We start from the raw sequence: 15,000 nt of genomic DNA, 5'->3' as shown, positions 1-15,000 counted from the left end.
TCTTTCAGCAAAGTATAAAGAGTGGCAGGAACTAGTTCCTCAGTTGATATCAGGAAACATCGAGAAGCTCGCTACAGTTGTGGACGTACATCACAGAAAGGAAAAGATGATGGCGAGTCTGAGAAGCAGGTAGATATCAAAATTATTTCCCCCTCGCCCTAGCTCGTTATTATTAGCAAGAACAATGCAAACAAAGACCTAATCATTATAGTGTCTCAAGGAGTATTCAGAATTCAAGGTAAATAGTCGTGACCCGTGCCAAACGCTTGAAAAGATGACCCAGCTCTTCACTTCTCGTTTCCTTTAAAATCACAATTACCTTCAAATTGACGAAAAAAGGAAATCAATATTGAGCTCAAAAAATGTTAACAAAAAACTGTTCATAGCTTGGTCAACGCGCTCAGCTACACCCAGCTAGTTCGCAGGCATGCCACTTAAACTGAAAGAAACAAATATATCAACTAAGCATAATAGGCTTAAAAACCTTGACTGACGGGAGGCAGACTAGTTGGCTACAAGCATGACCGGGGATTTGAAACTAGGGTCTACCGAGAAACAACTCCAGCTAAGTGGTCATTACGGGTCTTGAACCCATGGCCTTCGGATTTCAAGTCCGGCGCTCTAACCACTCGGCCACGCTGCCTCTAAAGCTCATTGAGATTTTCCAACAGAACTGTTTGAACTGATCATTTCTTTCGAGTAAGATTATCATGTCCTGTATTGCTATTTGTCTAAGTTTTATTCACTCTCCGATAGGTGTGTCAGCGGTAGTACGCTCCTCCATACAGCTTCGTTCTTTGGAGCGATCCCGGTGATTAAGGTATATTTGGTGATGGTTATACCACCTTAATGTCTATCTTTTGCTTTCTTTCTACCCTTTCTTCTTGCGAAACCTTTTAGACATCAAACATCTGTATCGGGTTACAGGTTTCTAAAGCAACGGTTGCATTGTTACGTTGATGAGATGAAGTAATATTTTAGGAAACAATCCCCGCTCTAGATCATAACAATGGCTGGCATTTTAAATTCAGATATTTAGCCCCATGACAGAACTTTAAGTCATTCCATTAAGGGATCACGAGTGTGTCTTACCTAGGTAAAAAGGACAAGTTAGTTAACACTGGTTCCGTTGCAAAAAGCGATGAGGGGATAGAAAGGTAGCCCGTCAAAAGTTGTCGCCCAGGGCCTGGTTCTCGAAGGTCCCGAAAAAATTTTCGCATCTGGAAAGCCATACCAAAATCACGTATTCTTAATATGAACGGGGGTTCTCTTCATACAAGAAGTTTCAGGCGTATGCAACTCCCTGTGTTTAGATACATGTTAATTAAAAATGGCTTTGCGGGCCCGAAAAGTTTCCAGGGCTTTCGAAAAACGGGCCCCAGCATTCTGTTTGGTTTGCGGCCAAATAATTCGCCAACACCAGTTATATCCTGGGTGAAGTGAGAGGCACCGGTTAAAATGCAATGTCTTGCTCAAGCAAGGCAACACAATGACCCCGGCTAGAGCGCGAATACAGACCTCGAGATCTGGAGTTTAACGTGCTTTCCGTTAAGCTGCTGGCTTTCCACTAAATTAGTCAAACGCATACGAAAACCGTTCGGTAGCGGTAGATATTCTTCTATAAAGACCCTTCATTAAGAGAAGCCATATTTACTCAACCAGAAAATATGTACATGTACAAGGCTACAACCGAAGAATTCTAGAAGGCCTAATAATTCAACAATGGCAACTCAGCTTGAACAAGCAAATTCATTCTTATATGGCTAAACTGTTCCCATCGGGAATTACGTAACGGATATAAATTTGCGAGTAGCAGACGACTTTTTAACTCTGAAGACGACATTATGTCGAAAACCGTGCTTTACGTTTTTAACCATTTTTAATCGTTTCTTTTAAAATTTTGTCATAGATTAAGCAAACTTTAGGGATGTTATTTAATCAGGTTTCAAACCTTATTTTCAGACCCTGCTTTCTGAAGGGGTGGATGTCAATATATTGGACTACAAAGGAGCCACGCCCCTGCACAGAGCCAAAGACGCGGCAACTGTAGAGGTATACTCGTTAAATTTGTTGACGGTTCCGACTGCATCTTTATTGTTTATTACCGATCTGAGCTGGTAATAACACTAGAAACTTAGTAGTAGAGAGGGGGACACTCGAAAATTGCAACCCATCCTAACAAAATCACAGATTTGTGAAGTTCACCGTTTCAGTGGCATACGCCTACAGGGAAAACCTACTTGACTCTTCCACTCCCTACCCCGCCCAATTACCACCTCTCCCCCTGAAACTAGTTCTCGTCATTTGACAAACTTTGCATGTCATCTGCACTAATAAGAATTTTAATGTACCTTTACGTTCAGAGTTAGAAATTTGGAAACTTGTAAGCCCCTTTCATAGGTGTTTTCTCGCAGCTTTACCCTTGTCCTAACCTAAATTGTAATGTACAATGGCTGCTTTACACTGTCACGCCATCAAAAATAAAAGTCGGAACCATTCAATAAATTAAGCCAAAAATCTGGTCCATGATGTGATAGATGACTGATATATAAACTAAGATTTAGGCCTGTGCGGTTTTTCATTCACGCGTTATTCGGAAGTGTTGCACCCAGATTTACAGAGCTTTGTATGGAGACGCCATGTTGGTGCTACTCTAGAGCTCCGACAAGTTAGCAAAGACTTAACTCATCTTTTGACTTACGGGAGAGCCTTCTCGGGCCGCCATTTAATGTCACTCAAAGCATAAACGTGGAAATTCAAACGTGCTCTATAACAAAATGACGAAACCTGTCGAGCTTAAGAGTTGCAGCACGTCAGGTTATTACAGGACCTTATTTAAAAGAAAAAAATTAATGCTGTTTAAATGTTATTTTAAAAAATCTAATGAAACTAAAACCCCTGAAGGATTGGTAATTTTTCATTTTGGAACCGGAAATAATCTGATATCTTAGCTGTACGACTGTTCCAGCGTCATGCATGAGATCTTTGTTTAATTGGTTCTGTCCGTGTTACGGCTGTTTATCTGCTGCCCGATGTAAGATGAAATTTACTTTTTGTGTAATTTGTAGCACTTACCAGTCCAATTGACTGGCTAACCCGTTGCAGCGTGTAATTTGGTTTTTTATTGCTTTGTGTAGCTTCTCCTGGAGGCAGGATCAAACATAGACAGTGAAGACCACGATGGCAACACTCCACTGCATGTCAAATGTTACGGTGAAAGTGGAGAGGCCACTGACTTAGAATGCATTGAAAAGATGGTGAGATTAACCACGGTAATCCCAGCCAGACTTACTGCAGCCACAGGAATTCCACTCCCGATTAACCCTGCCGTATAGAGGTTTTGTACGGCAGCCATGTTGCATGGCAGAAACGATGAAAATGTTTTGCATTAGAAAGAACATTTTTTCCCCATAGGAAAAATAATCTATTGTTTCTGCCATGTAACATGGCTGTCGTGCAAAACCTCTATTTTAACGTTTTTGTCTGATTAAGCGTTTGACCACGCGTATCTTGTCGGCCATGAAGAAAACGAAAGCAAAACCAAAACAAATCAATCTGCTGCTCGTTCTAACAGCTCAATGCCTTCCGTTATTGTCCTTCCCACTGATACGTTGTTCTCTCTTCATGCCTTTTTTTTTTTCATTGTACAGCTGATGAAAGAAGCCCCACTAAACATCAGAAATAATCGAGTGAGTGTCAAAAGATCACCTTTTTTAATGTTTTATTGTTTGATTTATCTTACTCGAACTATCTTGGCGATAAGTGCCAAATCTTTGTACTTTACCATTGTCTTATATTTACTCAATCAAAGACTAGTGCAAGGATGTCGAAAGCTGCGGGCTCAGTCGATTGTTTTCCATTTAAGTTACTTTTTATTTGTGCTTAAGGATTTGATGCCCATTCACTGTTGTGCCATGCAAGGTCGAATAGACGCCATTCAAGCTCTCCTGTTCTTCGACACTGAAGGAAGCATCAAGCGAAACTTAGAAATGGAGAATGAGGTATTCAATTAAAGAAAAATACTTCTTAACTTTGAACTGAACGGTCACAAAAAAGCACATTTTCTGTCATTCAAAAAGCTGTGGTTGTTTTACATCTTTATGTTGGTTTCCCAAACTTAGGCCCCGTCCACACTACGCTGGAGAAATTCGAAAACGCAGCCTTATTTCTACGGTTAGGCCTACTGTCCACACTGATCCTTCACCAAAACGGTGCTGAGGAAAACGCCATTCAAACCGGAGGAATTTGAAAACGCCAGTTTGGCGTTTTACTGTGGCCGAAGAACATTTTGAAACCAGAGCTTTTCGAAAGCGATGACGTCGCGATAATCATGTGTGATTTCCCTGCCCGAGTTTTCCTCAAACACAGATCCAAAATGACCGGTGATTGTTGCGTTTTGAAATTTCTCCGACGTAGTGTGAACGGAAAACATTTGATGCGTTTTCGAAGTGAAAACTCCGTTTTCAAATTCCTCCGGCGTAGTGTAGTGTAGTCCAAGAACCGGCAACGGCACTTGCAGCTTATTACAGAGCGCGTCCAGTTTGTTGGCAGGTGCAATTTCGCTGCCTTTTTGGTTCAAATTGGGCACTCACATAGCAGCAACAGGGAGCTCAAGCAAACCACAACGACGACGGCAATGAGAACGTCGTCAAACAAAAGGTTTAATGAGCAAAACAACAGCTGTGCTACTAGGCGTCGTCCTCGATGTCGCCGTCGTCGTTGCTAATAGGGAGCTTAAGAAAACCACGACGGCGACGGCAACGGCAACGGCAACGTCGCAAAACAAAAGATTTAATGAGCAGAACAACGGCTGTGCACGTGCGTTATAATTCTTGGTACTTTTCTTTGCCCTCCTCTGCAAAACAAGAACGTGAAATGATCGAATTCTGCGTTGTCTGGAGAACGTGAACCACGACGGCTATTTTTTTAAATTTTTCTTCCTAATTCATCGATGTGTCCCAGATTTAGTTTCGTGATAGCTTTGACAGTGATAAACAAAGTAGATGACTTTAGAGTACCGCGAGATTCGTAGGTAAAATATAAACTCATTTTTAATCGACGTTGTCCTCGGCGTCGCCGTCGTGGTTTCTTAAGCTACCTAATAAAGCTCCCTAACTTTTCTGAAAAGCGTGGCCTAATTAGCCGTCAGGGATACTAGCTGTGTAGGTCCCCGACTGTTAACACCACTGTATTACCTGTAAGTTTGGGTTTCAAGTATTGTTTTGCAGATATTGTTTATCCATTGTAGAAAACTCCGCCCAGTCTTCTTCATTTGTCAGTGGCCAACGACTTCCTTGACTGTGCGAGGTGGTAAGTGCGCATGTCTGTATTGCATGCTGCCAACACGTTTGTAGCAAAGTTAACCTAAGGGTAGTTCTGCACAGCGATCCGAGTTCTGTTCTGTTGACTTGTCTAATCATTATCTTAAATTTAACAAACATCAAAGTGGCTGTGGCTGGTTACGCAGTAAACTTTGACAATTTTACTACGACATTTATCATCAATAAGAGTACAGAGGTATAAAAAACTGACGTCAATTTGCTTTTTTTTACAATAACGAGACCCCATGTTGGTCAAATGCCGAGAATAAATGAGGGCAAAAGACGCCATAAACTTGTCGTAAAGTGAATTTTATTCAAAATGACGCGAGCATTGTCAATAGCTTTTCTCGCTTTTTGATTAGCTACTTAAAAAAGTCCATAAAATCTCATTGGTTAAAAAGTTGACAGCTGAAAGTTGAACTTGAGAGCTTGCATAAATTAAAATTTTATCCGTCTTTACTCTTATTTGTGTTTAAAAATGAGCCAATTAGCGTGCGAGAAATCAAGCAGTTATTGTAAAAATACTTTAGTTTAAGTTCATGCTCAATGGCAATCGTAAGAACAGTAAAACGTTAATCAAGACATTCGTTGTTAACTGTTGTTACCCTTATTTTATGTTTCTTCCAATTGTCCTTCCATTCTCGTCTACCTCTCTTATGTCACCACTTCATAACTGTTTCATTTTCTGCAGGGAACGGTTTTGTTCATGTAAATAGCTGTCTTTTCTCTGGTTATTTCAGTATTGAGTGATGAAGTCCATGTTCTTGTTTTAGGTTGGCGGAAAACAAGTTTGAATTCAAAGAGAAAGAAACAGATTTACTTGTACATAAGATCCTGCTTGAAGAAGTACCTTGGTAAGACAGGGGCCGATTTCTTCCTTCGTTTTAAAGTACTTTCCGAGAAGACGAGTTTTCCGCTTGTCACGAGAAAATGCGTGTTAAAAAGCGAAGGTTGTGTGATGAACGGGAAAAGGTTTAAAGCCAGCGTAGACTGATAATGCAGCGAGCGAAAACTGTTTGCGTGAAGGGTGACAAACGAGTGTGCGACATCTTCGTGAGGAAGTCTTTTAATCTTTATAATACAGTCGAGTATCCCCTAACGGCCACCTCTCTTCAACGACTTGATTTTGTCCCGGCAGACAGTCCATACATGTACATTCACTGGTATTTTAACCTGTCTACAATGGCCACCTCTCCACAACGGTAACGGCCACTGAAGTACGTCCCAACTGTCAAAATAACATCTCAACAACGGCCAGTTACTCAACGACTAACAACAGTACATACAAAACCTCATTATTTATTGTTAAAGATCACTCAACTTGATTTGTACTGTGCGTCGCCAGTCTCTGTTTCTGTTTGGTTTTTGTTTTATCAATATAATTTGATGGTGTTACTTATTGCAACCCCGAAAAATACAGGTGTTATATCACACCCGTACCTCTCCATAACGGCCTCCTCTCTACAACAGCCACTTTCCGCTTTCCCCTAGGTGGCCGTTGTGGAGAGGTTCGACTGTATTGTAATTTTGGGTGTGGAGGCTGGTGACAATGTTAATGACGTTTTCTCGTTCTTTCCTGTGGTGTTTCAGTGCCAATCGTGTGGAGACCGTCAGATTTCTTCTGCGGAAGGGTGCCTCGGTAAATCCTACATACCCTGGAGGAAATACGTAAGTCCTTAACAATAGTACTCCCGTCTTACAAGTCTTTCTTAGTCTATTTTGTAGCCTGGGAGGGGAGGGACGATAACGTTGACAAAGGGCGGCAAAAATTTAAACAATGATGCGTAGGGCAAGCACGATTGCACCTAATTGGCCAAGATCATCATCGCTGTGATTGGCTGGAACACTCTACGCTTGAGCGCAACACTAAGGTTGTGTTCTTTTGGGATCAACCGTTTCAAGCGCAGACAGTTTCGGTTGAAACGGTTTACGTTTCTCAATAGAACGCTTTTCCAATCGTTTTCAGTTGAAACGCGGTAACTCCTGAGAAAAACACGACCTAAGATCGTGTTCTATACATTGGGATCAACCATTTCTGGTCAACTCGATTGGGTTGGTCAGGTTTTTTCGTGTTCTACCGGGGGGAAAGCCGTTTCGATTGGTTTGGTTGAGCAAATTTTTCAACCGTCCTCAAACCAGGTTGAAACGGTTGAAAAAGCATTTGCGTGATTATGTCGCGTGACTGTAGCTCACGTAAGGACTATTCCCAGGAGTTGCGGCGTTTCATCCGAAAACTGTTGAAAAAGTGTTCTATTGAGAATCGCCAACCGTATCAACCCAAACCGGTTGCGGTTGAAACGGTTGATCCCAATAGAACACGACCTAACCGTGCAAACGCAAAGCAACTCCCTTTCCGCAAAATAGGGGGAAAAAAAGAAACTCCGATGTAATAGGCCACTTTCGATATATTAAAATTCAGCTTTATGGTGAGGCATAAAGGACACAAACAAAATAAAGCAAAACTGAAAACTTTTTTGAATGATTTTAGCTAATTTTAATCTTTAGAATTTTAACTTTTTAACTAATACGAACTCTTTTTACTCTTATTTATTTTAGCTTGTAGTAATTTATTAGGTAGCTCTTATGTCATTTTTAGGTGATTTTTATTTAGGAGGGCTCCACTGAAAACCGCCTTTGGCGAGTTGGATTCCCTTACTAAATATCATTATTATTATTATTATTATTATTATTATTATTATTATTATTATTATTATTATTATTATTATAAATGAATAAATATGGCCATTCAGTTTCCTTTGTTTGTGTCCTCTAAGCGTCACTGCCAAGCTGAATTTTAATATATCGAAAATGGTTTATTGAGAAAAATGCACCTGATAACATTCCAGAAAAAATAGAATAATATTCTTTTCTTTTTGCCACGTTACATGTAAAAGCAGTTGCTGCGTACAACAGAGAACCAAATTGGTTCAAATTAGTTCTTCCACAAGCTCGCACTGATTATCTGAAGAGTGGAGCTCAGTTGTGGAACAACTTACCTGTGGAATTAAGACAAGCAACTTCATTAAACGAGTTCAAGACTAAACTAAGTCGCCAAGTAAATGTTTTCTACACTGCCTCCATGAACAGCAGTTTTTAATGTTGGTTTTTTCTGGAATTGTATTCTTCGATTGTAGTTAGGAAGATAGGTAGTTAATTGATTATCATAAATAGACTGAAGCCCCCCTTTAAATCAACACAGGAGGTGTTATGATATGCGGTAAACCAACTAGAGCATCCTTCTTTCTTTTTCGTTGTTTTGTTCTGTTTTGTGTTGCCCATATTAAGAATATTAAGGAATAAGTGATATAATACAATACAGCTAGAGAAATCATGTATTCAAATGCGGTTTAAGTTGATTATAAGTACCGTTGTCGGCTAAAATGCAAGAAATAAGATAAGTATCGTATTTTATAATCGTAAACACCGTTTATTTCTATTGTTTAGTAGGGCAACTGTATTGTAGTTAGTCTAAGTGTAGGTTATTTTAATTCAATCATTGTAAATAGTAGTTTTTTTTGTTTTTTGTTTTTTGTTTTTTTTCTTTTCTTCTTTTCTTCTGTTTGTATGTTGTTACCATTCCAATAAAATAAAATTAAAAAATAAATAAATGAATAAATAAATAAATAGATAGACTGATGGAAATACTGTGTAAAAAATAAAACTTATAGTACATGGTATCGTATCGTAACCCGTAAAAATGTCGTTTCCAACCGCTACGTCGTTGTTATGGCTTCATTTTTTTCAGCGCTCTTCATCTGACAGCTGGCCTGTCAAATTCTTCGGATCTGTTAGAGCTGCTGTTGTCTTTCGATGCTGATGTGGATGCTATGAACGATGATTTGTGTAGCCCTCTGTTTTACGCCACTCAATCGAACAATCTGTACGCTGCTAGTCTACTACTAAATCATGGTAAGTTTAACAAGTAGTCTCTTGCTAGTTCAGAAACTCTTAAGGTGGCTGAACACAGTTTTTGATACCTGTGTTTCATTCACCTTTTTCTCTAAAACCCTTGATCTCTCGGTCGCTAAAAATGGCAGCAAGCAAGTTAACAACACAAACTTTGGTTTTTTGACGGTTAAGCTGACGTATGTGCCGTTGCCATGGCGACACGAATAAAAATAAACGGGCCTTTAAAATCGGTTTTGTTTATTTGTAGAAAATCTAGTCATTAGATTTTCTTTATAATTTGCATGCAACAAGCTTGTAACGATTCTCACAAGTTCACACCATTTTGCTAATAATTTAACAGAGAAATCTTTAATTATCCCTTGTTGAAGGTTTACTGTAATATCTAGAGTTTCCTTTGTTAAAGTTCAATTATTTTCAATGCTCCAGTTACTTATTTCCTAAAGTATTTTCGTGCCAAATTTCGTGAAATTCTAATGAGTGGTTCTCGAGAAATAGGAGTATTTCCGAGAGTGCAAATTTTCATTCAATCGCAATTTTTTGACTTACTACGCATGCGCTGCATTTAACTGGGTTCTTTCGGTAGCAAAGAAAAAGCTGAGAATTGCTAAGTTCTTTCCATCTTTACCTTTTCTAACATATATTTGTGATAAAAGACTAAAGCCATCAATACACTGCGTTCAATTATAGAGAAAAATAGCACAGATACTGCGGGTGTTGGGTAAATAAAATGATCGCTCTATTGACGGCATGTTTGTTTTTTGCAATCCTTGTGCGCGCGCTGAATTGCATCAGCAAAAGCGCGCGCGAAAACTGTGTTCGGCCACCTTAAGCTCAACGAATATATTGAACAAAAACATTCCTTTCTCTAAGTAATTATAGCAAAGTGAGACCTTTTATCAAACTGTAATTAGGGAGCATTGAATGTTGTGTAGCTACATGTAGATTACGTATGTTATTGCAGAGAAATGGTTTTAATGTCTGTATCTGTCTATCTGTGATTGTAAGTAATTTATCAAACACGAAAGACCGTGTTTTACCACATTTTCAAACACCGAGAAGAAAGTTGAAACTACGACGTGCAGCGGTCAGTGTTTTTTGGACGAACTTCGAGGTGTTTGGAAATGTGGTCAAACACTGTCTTACGTGTTTGACATATTTTCTCACTCGAAACTAAAACTAAGGAGAAAATGGAGAAATAAAGTCGTTAAAATCTGTGCGAATTAAGATCAGATATCGAAACACAGCCACGGTCATGATTTCCTTTGTTTAAACTTGATGAATTATTTAAGAGTTTGAGAAATTAGATTAAAAGACTCTCTAGAGTACTGTTATAAGATCCCTTGATGCTCGACTTTAGTAAAAACTTCTTTTTCTGGTGTTGTTACGCACAGGTGCCAATGTAAGGTCAAGAAACCTCCAAGGTATGAAATGCGTTCCTATCATTTTCCAGGCTTTTCATTTTGCGCGTCGCTTGCTGCTGCGCGATGGGCTAAACACGAGGCTATGCGTAGAAGATGTGAGGCAAGCATTTGCACTGTGGTCACAAGGTCACAGCACAACAACTTGGAGTTTTGTTACAACGGAGCGTCCGCGATACCTGTGACCAAAGAAAATCGTGCGGTTTACGTGAGGTGGAGAATGCCTTATCACCCCGGGTTGGCCAATTAAATCACTAACGGTGAAAACAGCGATACGGTCTGGAACCTAAACTGTAAGGGTTGAACCCGGACGGGGTAGGGAGAGTTCAAGAGACTCAACCTCACACTGGATAATGCTGAGTTTAAAGAGACTTGTATAAAACCCACCTCAAAATGGCTAGCAACTGAGATGATAACGATCATTCCCGTTTTGTTATTTCTTCCAGGACTGACCGCCTTCGATTTCATCTCTGATTTCGAGGAGTGGATAGAATGCGGCTATTTCAGTGAAGAAATTAAGGCCAGATTAAAAGGTCTGTTGGCTAGAACACCCGTGAATCCCTCGGGGTACTGCATAGTGTTTTTATATATATGTGGATTTGTAGGGTGTTCCGTTGGATCGTACTAACCCCGACTCCTCCCCCAACCCCTCACATCTCCTTTGCCCATCCCTCCCAAATATACTTTTTTCAATAATAAAGTGTATTATCGTTTGTCTCATGATGTAGTCACTTGAGATGTTTCGACTGCTTACTGCTAGTCTTATTCAGGCGATAAGGTCGACTGATTGCACAGTATCATTTATATCACAAAGGTCGGCTGTGATTGGTGCATTTCGATCCTCCTATTGTTCCGTTCCGGCGAGTAGCTGTTCCCTCAGTGGTCCGCTGTTGTACCGTTCTCCTGTTGTTGTGTTTTTTTATCTTGGGCATCCATGCTTCAGGAATTTCAATTCCACTATCCCTGTTGATGTTATTAGGTTGAAGTCTTATGTGAATAGCTTCCTTGACCCTACGTGTGTCCCAGTGAGGATCTCGATCAATAAGCTTGACCTCATTCCAGATAGGATAGTGGCCGGTCTCGTGGGTGTGTTCAGAAACGGCGGAGGTCTGAGCAAGGGCGAGTCGTATATCCCTGTCGTGTTCTTTGATCCTCCCCTGTATAGATCTCTCTGTGTCCCCGATGTAGACTGCCACACTCACAGGGAATCCTGTAGACAACACCATCCTGTTTAGCCGGGTTGACGGTGTCCTTTGGTCGCACTAAGTGTGACCGAAGTGTCGTGTCGGACTTAAAGACGGTGCGAATGCCTTGTTCTAGGCAGCGGCGGAGAGACTCCGAAACTCCTTGGACATAAGGTAAAGCGGCGGTGGATTTAAATTCCGCGACGGGCTCTCTTCTTGGCGTTGTTCGTGCCTTTGTGATCTCTTGTACAAAAGAGGAGGGATATCCGTTAGAAACAAGTACAGATTACAGATGTTTCTTCTCTCCAGCGATTACTGATGGTCTGGTCACAAGACGTTTAGCCTGGTCGTACAGACACTTCACAATACCGCGCTTTACTGACTGAGGGTGGTGTGAATCATACGCTAGGTACTGATCAGTATGTGTTGGTTTCCTGTAGACACTGGTGGTAAGGCGGCCATCAGGTTCTCTATAAACTGACGTGTCGAGGAACGCGATCTTGCTGTTATTCTCGATCTCCATGGTGAAACGGATTGATGGTTGTTGACTATTTAGGTGCTGCAGGAAGACGTCAACTCTATCCCGATCCAGGATGGTGAACGTATCATCTACGTAGCGTTTCCAGATCTTAGGCTTGCAAGGTGCGGACTCTATTGCTTGTTCTTCAAATATCTCCATGTAGAGATTAGCAATAAACGCGGATACAGGGCTCCCCATGGCTGTGCCGTCTCGTTGTTCGTAACTCGATCAGTTGTACTGGAAGTACGTAGATCTTAATACGAAATCTAAGAGGTCCGCGATTTGAACTGATGTAAGTGTCGTGCGGTCAGCCAGGCCTGCGTCGTTCTCCATTTTTTGTAGCGCGGCTTGTACGGCGCCCTCGATCGGTACGTTGGTAAACAGTGACTCTACGTCTAAAGACACCGTGATCTCGTGGTCCTGGATCTCTTCACTGACGATGGTGGAGGCGAAGTCAGTTGAGTTTTTCACTGTGAAGTTCGAGTTACCTGCAAGAGGAGATAATACGTTAGCCAAGAAAGCAGACAGGTCGTATGCAAAGGTGTTGACACACGACACAATTGGCCTAAGCGGTGTGTCGACCTTGTGGATCTTCGAGAGAGATCGAAGGACCACGAGATCATGGTGTCTTTCGACGTAGAGTCACTGTTTACCAACGTACCGATTGGGGGTGCCGTACAAGCCGCGCTACAAAAAATGGAGAAAGACGCAGGCCTGGCTGACCGCACGACACTTACACCGGTTCAAATTGCGGACCTCTTGGATTTCGTATTAAGATCTACGTACTTCCAGTACAACCGATCGAGTTACGAACAACGAGACGGCACAGCCATGGGGAGCCCTGTATCCGCGTTTATTGCTAATCTCTACATGGAGATATTTGAAGAACAAGCAATAGAGTCCGCACCTTGCAAGCCTAAGATCTGGAAACGCTACGTAGATGACACTTTCACCATCCTGGATCGGGATAGAGTTGACGTCTTCCTGCAGCACCTAAATAGCAAACAACCATCAATCCGTTTCACCATGGAGATCGAGAATAACAGCAAGGTCGCCTTCCTCGACACGTCAGTTTATAGAAATCCTGATGGCCGCCTTACCACCAGTGTCTACAGGAAACCAACACATACTGATCAGTACCTAGCGTATGATTCACACCACCCTCAGTCAGTAAAGCGCGGTATTGTGAAGTGTCTGTACGACCGGGCTAAACGTCTTGTGACCAGACCATCAGTAATCGCTGGAGAGAAGAAACATCTGTAATCTGTACTTGTTTCTAACGGATATCCCTCCTCTTTTGTACAGAAGATCACAAAGGCACGAACAGCGCCAAGAAGAGAGCCCGTCGCGGAATTTAAATCCACCGCCGTTTTACCTTATGTCTAAGGAGTTTCGGAGTCTCTCCGCCGCTGCCTAGAACAACAAGGCATTCGCACCGTCTTTAAGTCCGACACGACACTTCGGTCGCACTTAGTGCGACCAAAGGACACCGTCAACCCGGCTAAACAGGATGGTGTTGTCTACAGGATTCCCTGTGAGTGCGGCAGTCTACATCGGAGAAACAGGGAGATCTATGCAGGGGAGGATCAAAGAACACGACAGGGATATACGACTCGCCCTTACCCAGACCTCCGCCGTTTCTGAACACACCCACGAGACCGGCCACTATCTTATCTGGAATGAGGTCACGCTTATTGATCGAGATCCTCACTGGGACACACGTAGGGTCAAGGAAGCTATTCACATAAGACTTCAACCTAATAACATCAACAGGGATAGTGGAATTGAAATTCCTGAAGCATGGATGCCCAAGATAAAAAAACACAACAACAGGAGAACGGTACAACAGCGGACCACTGAGGGAACAGCTACTCGCCGGAACGGATTAATAGGAGGATCGAAATGCACCAATCACAACCGACCTTTGTGATATAAATGATACTGTGCAATCAGTCGACCTTATCGCCTGAAGAAGACTAGCAGTAAGCAGTCGAAACATCGCGATCTACATCTCAAGTGACTACATCGTGAGACAAACGATAATACACTTTATTATTGCATCTACCACGATGAATAAGAACCTTTTTCTCGATTTTTTTTTTTTCGTACCCATATCGTAATTTTTTATGACCTACACGAGCAGCAATAACCACTAAATCGCGTTTGTCTTGTAGAAAAGCTACCATGAAATAAAAGTTTAATCCTGAGGTTAATATTACATAGAGATTTAGCCAAGCCTAAGAGCGGAGCTCCTGAAAAGCTACCATGAAGTGAAAGGTTATAAACATTTGTTTGAAAAGCTGATTTAAAAAAAAGTTACCCCAATCTCTTTATAAGTGACAAAACTATCGCCTCTCTGACCTAGAAATGGGTAAACTTCTAGAAATGACGATATTCTTTTATATTTTTGTCAGCTTACAGTCTCAAGCATGCTAGAGATCTGGTACGAGCGATCACTAAGAAGGTGAAGAGCCACCCGCCGCCGCCTGCGTCACAGCTTCCTTTAGGGCGATCCCAGCCTGCTTTGCCAGCCATCGGAGTTGGTCACGTGCCTCTAATGCTTCCACCAATCCGAAAAGGAGCGAGAAATTAAGCCGCTGGATAGAGTGCAATCTGAGTCAGGACATTCAGTAGGACGAAAAGATCGC

General features: G+C 41.5%; 1 protein-coding gene across 2 annotated transcripts in view; it reads left to right on the top strand.

Annotated features, from left to right (window-relative positions):
• The window catches only part of LOC110052267 (uncharacterized), a 32,012-nt gene that overhangs the window by 16,344 nt on the left and 668 nt on the right, over positions 1–15,000 (top strand). For both annotated transcript variants that reach the window (XM_089294219.1, XM_089294221.1), the window contains 13 exons: positions 9–129; positions 757–820; positions 1,963–2,052; positions 3,138–3,257; positions 3,651–3,689; positions 3,888–4,001; positions 5,249–5,310; positions 6,095–6,175; positions 6,912–6,989; positions 9,067–9,230; positions 10,622–10,651; positions 11,095–11,181; positions 14,767–15,000. The exon at positions 14,767–15,000 is cut by the window's right edge and continues 668 nt beyond it. In XM_089294219.1, the coding sequence (XP_089150345.1) occupies positions 9–129; positions 757–820; positions 1,963–2,052; positions 3,138–3,257; positions 3,651–3,689; positions 3,888–4,001; positions 5,249–5,310; positions 6,095–6,175; positions 6,912–6,989; positions 9,067–9,230; positions 10,622–10,651; positions 11,095–11,181; positions 14,767–14,945 (1,229 nt within the window). In that variant the 3' untranslated portion in view covers positions 14,946–15,000. The remainder of the gene's footprint in view (positions 1–8; positions 130–756; positions 821–1,962; positions 2,053–3,137; positions 3,258–3,650; positions 3,690–3,887; positions 4,002–5,248; positions 5,311–6,094; positions 6,176–6,911; positions 6,990–9,066; positions 9,231–10,621; positions 10,652–11,094; positions 11,182–14,766) is intronic.

This window comes from Orbicella faveolata, unplaced genomic scaffold (assembly GCF_042242905.1).
Source record: "Orbicella faveolata isolate gen_17 unplaced genomic scaffold, um_ofav_v1 contig_25, whole genome shotgun sequence".
Lineage (NCBI taxonomy): Eukaryota > Metazoa > Cnidaria > Anthozoa > Scleractinia > Merulinidae > Orbicella > Orbicella faveolata.
Note: the sequence above shows the minus strand (reverse complement) of the source record. Positions and strands in the feature narration are given on the sequence as shown.